This window comes from Penaeus chinensis, chromosome 43 (genome assembly GCF_019202785.1).
Source record: "Penaeus chinensis breed Huanghai No. 1 chromosome 43, ASM1920278v2, whole genome shotgun sequence".
NCBI lineage: Eukaryota > Metazoa > Arthropoda > Malacostraca > Decapoda > Penaeidae > Penaeus > Penaeus chinensis.
The window spans coordinates 17065939-17073438 of NC_061861.1; the positions used below are offsets into that span (position 1 = coordinate 17065939).

At 37.5% G+C, this 7500-nt stretch overlaps 1 protein-coding gene across 1 annotated transcript in view; it reads left to right on the plus strand.

Annotated features, from left to right (window-relative positions):
* Window positions 1-7005, plus strand: part of LOC125048376 (inactive pancreatic lipase-related protein 1-like) — a 9495-nt gene extending 2490 nt beyond the window's left edge. Inside the window, exons 3-11 of the mRNA XM_047647041.1 lie at window positions 602-767; window positions 1092-1214; window positions 1670-1781; window positions 2139-2369; window positions 3458-3573; window positions 3905-3991; window positions 4571-4704; window positions 5250-5429; window positions 6172-7005. Of these exons, the coding sequence (XP_047502997.1) occupies window positions 602-767; window positions 1092-1214; window positions 1670-1781; window positions 2139-2369; window positions 3458-3573; window positions 3905-3991; window positions 4571-4704; window positions 5250-5429; window positions 6172-6247 (1225 nt within the window). The 3' untranslated portion in view covers window positions 6248-7005. The remainder of the gene's footprint in view (window positions 1-601; window positions 768-1091; window positions 1215-1669; window positions 1782-2138; window positions 2370-3457; window positions 3574-3904; window positions 3992-4570; window positions 4705-5249; window positions 5430-6171) is intronic.
* Window positions 7006-7500: the final 495 nt, after the last annotated feature.

Consider the following 7500-nt stretch of genomic DNA (forward strand, 5'->3'; position numbering starts at 1 on the left):
TATTATCCAAATTAAGAAAAGCCTCGATTCTGTTGTCATAAAAAAGATCATATAGTCAGACGGAAAAAAAATATTTTCTATAATTTATTTTTCATTTTAGCTCAATATCAGAAAAAAGCACGCTCTTCGAAAAATTACAGACATGAGATACTAACCATTTTTTCTGTTGAATGTATCGCCAGTGAAAGAGACTATCCAATTATTATATTTGTTTATTTATTCGTGTATTGTGTCTTTTATTTACTAATTTATCTATTTATAGATTTTACTGTGTCTTCAACCAAAGACGCTCTACAACTATCAATTCATTCATCAATTTATTAATTTTCTGTCCTCAGCTTAAGAGACCAATTTATGAATTAATATATTTATTAATTCATTCATATATTTATTCATTCACTGTCCTCTGCTAAAGAGACCAATTCAATAGTCAATTTATTTACTCATTCATTCATCCATTCATTAATTCCTTCATTCAATCCTCGACTAAAGAAACAAACTAATTAATAATCTTATTGGCTCATTCAGTAATTAATCCATTCACTTGCTTTACTCAACCGAAGAGACCAATTTATCAATCACCTTATCTCTATCACCGCAGGGAATCTCGCAATGACCCCGACCGCCTCGTCGCCGGTAACCTGACCTTGCTCGAAGGGTCAAAGTTCAAGAGTGAATTGCCTCTGGTCGTCGTTACCCATGGCTTTTCCGAGACAGCTGATGATTCCGTGTGGATGAATGCCACGAAAAATGCTCTGCTTGATAAGGTAAGTCGCGCCGGGAGGGAGAGGGAGGGATGGGGGGAGGGAGAGGGAGGGATGGGGGGAGGGGAGGAGGGAGAGGGAGGGATAGGGAGGGAGAAGGAGGGAGAAGGAGGGAGAAGGAGGGAGAAGGAGGGAGAAGGAGGGAGAAGGAGGGAGAAGGAGAGAGAGAGAGAGAGAGAGAGAGAGAGAGAGAGAGAGAGAGAGAGAGAGAGAGGGAGCTTGTGAAAAAAGTACATACTTTTTCAGTCAAAAATCCATCTCCCCCTACTTTACTACATCCACCTCTCCTACATTCATTTCATACCTTCTTGACCTTCTCCACAACAGGCAGACATGAACGTCATTCTCACCCAGTGGCAAGAGCTGGCCAACGGTCTCAGGTATGACATCGCTGCCAGAAATACCTTTTACGTGGGTATTGCTTTGGCTGATCTGCTGAAGTTCCTTGAGGTACGTGCTCTTGGTACTCGTCTTGAGGGTATGGATGATGAAGTCCTTGGTATCTGTTATTTCCGTTCATTACGCTAGACTTGGTATTCGTCCTTGGTATTGTTGATAAAGTACCCGGTATCTTGGTAACAGTTATTTCCGTCCATTACGCTAGATGTTGTTATTCATGAAGGCTCTTCAACATTTACCTTGCTTTAAAAGAACAATACCAAGGGCTTCTAGAACATTTACCTTTCCTTAAAAAACAACGACAAAAGCTTCTAGAACATTTACCTTTCTTTAAATTGTCCAAAGTATAAGCTTCTAGAACATTTACCTTTCCTTAAATTGTCAAAAGTAAAAGCTCCTTTAACATTTACCTTTCCTTAAATTGTCAAAAGTAAAAGCTCCTGGAACATTTACCTTTCCTTAAAGAACAAAACAAAAGCCTCTAGAACATACACCTCTCCTCACAGAACAACACCGAAGGCTTCAACGGCAGCAAAGTACACCTCGTAGGCTTCAGTTTGGGCGCACAAGTGTCTGGAGTTGCTGGACACAAGTACCCAGGAGTGGCCAGGATTACAGGTACGTTTTAGAGAGAGGGAGAGGGAGAGGGAGAGGGAGAGGGAGAGGAAGAGGGAGAGAGAGAGAGAGAGAGAGAGAGAGAGAGAGAGAGAGAGAGAGAGAGAGAGAGAGAGAGAGAGAGAGAGAGAGAGAGGGAGGGAGGGAGAGGGAGGGAGAGGGAGAGGAAGAGGAAGAGAGAGAGAAAGAGAGAGAGAGAGAGAGAGAGAGAGAGAGAGAGAGAGAGAGAGAGAGAGAGAGACAGACAGAGAGACAGAGAGACGGAGATAGAGAAAGTGAGACAGAGACAGAAATTCTTCTAATGATATATACAAAAAGACGAAGAAAACCCCAGTTGTAGCAAAGCCCATCCCCACCCAGGTCTCGACCCCGCGGGCCCGCTGTTCGAAGACGGCAACCCGGAGAGCCGGCTTGACGCTTCCGACGCGGACCTCGTCGACGCCATCCACACCAACGCAGGGAACCTCTTAACGGGACACTTCGGCTACAACGACCCCGTAGGACACCTCGATTTCTACGTGAACGGCGGCAATTCTCAGTACGGTTGCCCGCCTTTCATCTGGGATAGCATCGTCGAGATCATAACACTGTGTAGGTTGAGTGGTGGTCGATTTGTATTTCGATTCTGGCGTTAGGAAGGGTTTGGATGTGGTTGTGTGTGTATATCTGGATTTATCTGTTTGGCTGTCTGTCTATCAGTTAATCCGTCTATTTATTTGTCTAACTTTCTGTCGATTTATGTGTTTATCCGTCAGTCTACTTACCTACACACACACACACACACACACACACACACACACACACACACACACACACACACACACACATATATATATATATATATATATATATATATATATATGTGTGTGTGTGTATATACACATTCATGATATGCTTATGTATGACTTTATTATTGTATTAAATTTTCATTATCCCTTGTAATTCATATCTTAATCAACAAGACACAAACACAGCGATGTCAACGTGTTTTCGTATTTTCTCTCATACTGAGTATTAACATTGCATTTAATATCTTGCTTGTTCCTTAACCTTCCTCGTACTGTTCACCTTTATATCGCATTAAACTCATCTTCTATTTATTCACTTATACGTCATCGATTTCTTACCTGTTCATTTAATTATTCACCGTGCTTTATAATATTTGCATTATTCACACATCAGCAATGACTCGCACCCTCTGTCTATTTCTATCTTCTTCTGACTATACTCGCTTACCATGGTTTACTTTGCATCTCTTTATTATTAAGCAAGAAAGTACATAATCATGCTTATATTTCTTATGACATTGATTTTTCTGTTGGTCTGTTAGTTTCTTTCTGTCTTTAACTTGATATTTTGTTTGTTGTTTTTTATACATTATCTTGCCTTGTATTTCATATGTTAGAATCTGTTACTTTCTTTCAACTCACTTGTATGTTCTAGTGTTAGATTCCATTGATCTATTAATCGTATTCTCTCGCCTCGTACTTCACTTGGTGTTAAATACTGTTGCCGTGTTTTTTTGTTTTTCCTACAGTGTTAGATTCCATTCTCGTATGCTCTTGCCTCGTACTTCGCTTGGTCTTAGAACCTATTACTTTATTTTTACACCGCGTTATTTGCCTTTCACATATCGTTAAGTATTCTTGTCACCTAAGTCACTTTTCTCACCCCTACAGCGCCAGGAGACATCGACGCTTGTAGCCACGGTCGCGCCCACGAGTATTTTCTGGAGTCCCTCCTCTCCCCCGAACCCACAGTCGGATTTCAGTGCCCGGACTACGAGAACTTCGAGGTAGGAGGAAGCAACGGCTTGAATATAGTAGTTTACCCTTTAGTAATGCACATTTTCTCTTAAAATACGGATTCCTAGGTAAATGAAACCAATATCCATTTTCATTAACAAATATCTATATATTTGCCATAACTCCGCTTATGCACAGAACATGGTTATGATGTTATCCCATATAATCATCATCTTTTGGTAAAACAACATCGTTTACTATATCTAAGTTCACTTAAAAAAGGGTTTATCTGCAAAAGATGTCTTACACTAGATTTTTTTTCTTACCTTTTTCTTTTTTTCTTCCTGTTCATTTACTCACATTTATTTACTTATTTTAAAGGTCGGAGAATGCTTCAACACACCTCGAGCTGCTATGGGTTACGATGTCACACGCGAAGCTAGGGGAGTGTTTTACGTAGATACGCAGGTACGTTCAAAATGCCAAAATATTACCGTCTATCGAATCATGGTCTGCTTTTAACTGTGAGCAGGATGCAACATACACATATTTTTTTTGATAAACATGGAAGAGTCTTTCTTATTTTGGTGTCCATTATTGCTTATAAAATAAGTTTATGGAAACTGCTAAGTATTTTTATTCTGTGTATAATCAGGATCAGTTTTAAAAGTGGACAAAGCAGATTGTTACTTAAGGGACCTCTGTACAACAAATAACATAAATTGGTTATTTTCTTATTATCAAATAGCCGTGGAAAATAGGGAAATAAATCCACATATGTTAAAAAATAGGTTTCAGCTTTCAGCAAAATAATTGCACTCAATCATGCATTCCCTGGTTTACATTTACGTGAACAAATATACATATGAAATAGTAAACAAGATAATATTCACTGCATATTACAGATGATTTCAATTCTATCTCTTCCCGTAAACCTTACCCTGCATATTCACTCTAACATACAAACCTTCCCGCACAAATAAACACAAACCAAAGCAATGCGATTTTGTAGAAATAAACTAATCTGATTCCTTCACCGAAAACTAGGGCGAGGCTCCCTTTTTCTCTCGCCACCTGGAAGTGAACCTAACAATAGGAGAGGGCGAGACCACATACCACGGAGAAGTAACTTTCCATACTATCATTCCTGGTCGAGAAACAAAGGAGGTTGTTATGTTTAGGTGAGTTGAATGTTTTTTTAATATGGCTGTTTGTATTTGGTGGTGTTGTGATGTTGGCGTTAGTGGTGACGATGGGAGTGATTGTGTGATTTGGCTATAGCGATAATAATGATATAATTGTAATTTCATTGATGATGGAAATGATAACAGTAGTGGATATGTTAATCAATATTGTTCTTCTCATTGCTGTTGTTATGATGATACTATACTGCTGCTACTACAACCTCTACTACTATTACTATTAATGTTACTGTTACTACGACAATTACTACTACTACTACTACTGCTGCTGCTGCTACTACAGTTATTGCTACTACTATTATTACTCTTACTTTTACTACTACTACTACCAATAATAATAACATTACCAGCACTACTATTAATATTACTGCTGTTACTACTGTTACAATTTCTACTGCTGCAATTATTACCACTAATGCTATTAATGGTAATTAGTAATAATAACATTACTACGTACAGCCTGTAGCAACCATTCCCCCATTCTCACACCTCTTCACTAAACAACCTCTTTCTCTCTTCCCAAGTGGCTGGCCTTCTCTCCACCCTGGCGATCTCCACCAGACTACCCTCACCATACCCTCAGGAACGAGCACTGACGAGGTACCCATCGACGTGGTATTCCATAAGAATTACCTGCTGCCTCTCTCGCCCAGCCACCTCAACGTAGAGAGCATTGGGGTTGTCGATACGTACACGGAGCAAGAGTAAGTATCGTGAATGAGTGTTTTTTTTTTTTTTTTTTTTTTTTTTTTTTTTTTTTTTTTTTTTTTTTTGTGTGTGTGTGTGTGTGTGTGTGTGTGTGTGTGTGTGTGTGTGTGTGTGTGTGTGTGTGTGTGTGTGTGTGTGTGTGTGTGTGTGTGTGTGTGTGTGTTTTGTTTTGTTAGGTTTATAGGGGTGGGTGGGTGGATGGATGAATGAATACACACAAACACACACACACACACACACACACACTCATATATTTATATATATGTATATATATAGTCATACAGATATGTAGACAAATATATCTATATGTATATATATATAGATATATGAGAGAGAGAGAGAGAGAGAGAGAGAGAGAGAGAGAGAGAGAGAGAGAGAGAGAGAGAGAGAGAGAGAGAGAGAGAGAGAGAGAGAGAGAGAGAGAGCAGCGTATGAAAGTATGCGTATGATAAAAAATTAAATACTTTTGTTAAAAGAAATATCAGTCTGTCCTAAAATCCTATTTTCTATGAAATCAAATTGGTTTTCTCCTCAATGAAAGGGGAAACCATTTGATTTTTGTAACGGATTCCTCTGCCAATGTTATATTCCATGCAAACGTCTATCCTTTACCATTTCCATTTCTAAACACCATTTAGCCAGATAAAAAATAATCAAATAAACCGTTTACAATTAATAAAACAGATGATTATCCAGAATTACGAATGAAATAATGTCATATTTTCTCTACGTCCCTAGATATTGCATGGCTAGCAAGAAGGTCCTCCAATCTGGTACGACGTATTCCCTGAAGGCTACACTTGGATCCTGTTGAATGAAGACCGTTTCTTGAAGGAGTGTATGTGACGGATAAGACACACCCATTACAGCTGTGTAAATATAGGGAAACAAAAAAATAAGACTGAGCCTAATTTCAGCTGGGGAAATACAGGAAAACAAAAGACCTAAGATACTCATTTCAATTAGGGATTTAGAGGGAAACAAAGAATTTAAGACACAATAACATTTCAGCTGAAGAAATATAGGAAAACGAATCCCATTTCAGCAAAGGATCAATAAAGAAAAAAAAAAAAAAAAAAAAAAAAAAATAAGATAAACCATCATTTCAGGAAAAGATGTAGAGGAAAACAAAATATTTAAGGCATACCCATTTCAGCAAAGGGTATATATGAAAACAAAGGATTCAAGACACACCCATTTCAACTAGGGATTCTATACAGAAACAAAATATTTTAGTGTAGTGTCCATGCTACCGCACCAGTAATAATAATTTGCAATAATCGGACGAGATAGTACTGGTCATCAAGGTTAACATAAATGTTCAGTAATGAGTTTAAGACGCATGGTAAATTTTATGTGTTTATTAATTGAGTTTGTATTTTATGTCTTCAAATATCGGTAATATTCAACCTTTTCCTGTAGGGTACACGATCTTCATAGAAATTCGCGTAGCTTTTTTTGGAATGGATTTGATCAAAACGTATATGTTGGAAAATAAGATATTGTATTGACTCTGCCTATGCTACGATATTGTATAATGTATTGTCCTGACTAATTAAAATCGTAATATTTCGACGTCTTTTGTTTACCGTACTTTACATTTTCTGCTGTTATAGTGTGGAAAAGAAAGTAATTTTAAAATATCTTTAAAGAAAGAAGAAAAAACGGAAAGTTTGCATAATATGATTTCTTTTTAAAAAGTTACATTTCTATATAAAGGGTTTGAATATATCCCCTACATCCTGTATTAGCATGGTTTGATACAGTAATAATGATAAAACAACAACAACAAAAAAAATAAGTAGTGGTGACTACAGGCCTAATTCATAATCCCAATTGACTTAGTATTTTTTTTTTCTTGTTAAAAGTCTGTTTTTGATAAAAGTATTACAGCTCGGAAAAAAATATCTATGATCATCATTTACATTAAAATATTTTCTCGACCCTATTTGCTCCAAGACTTCAGGTTATATAAATAAATACACGAACAACTTTTCTCAAATTCATAATTACCTTGCCCAAGTTTCTGCGTAATTAAGCAAGATGTCATTCCGGTTACATGCAGTT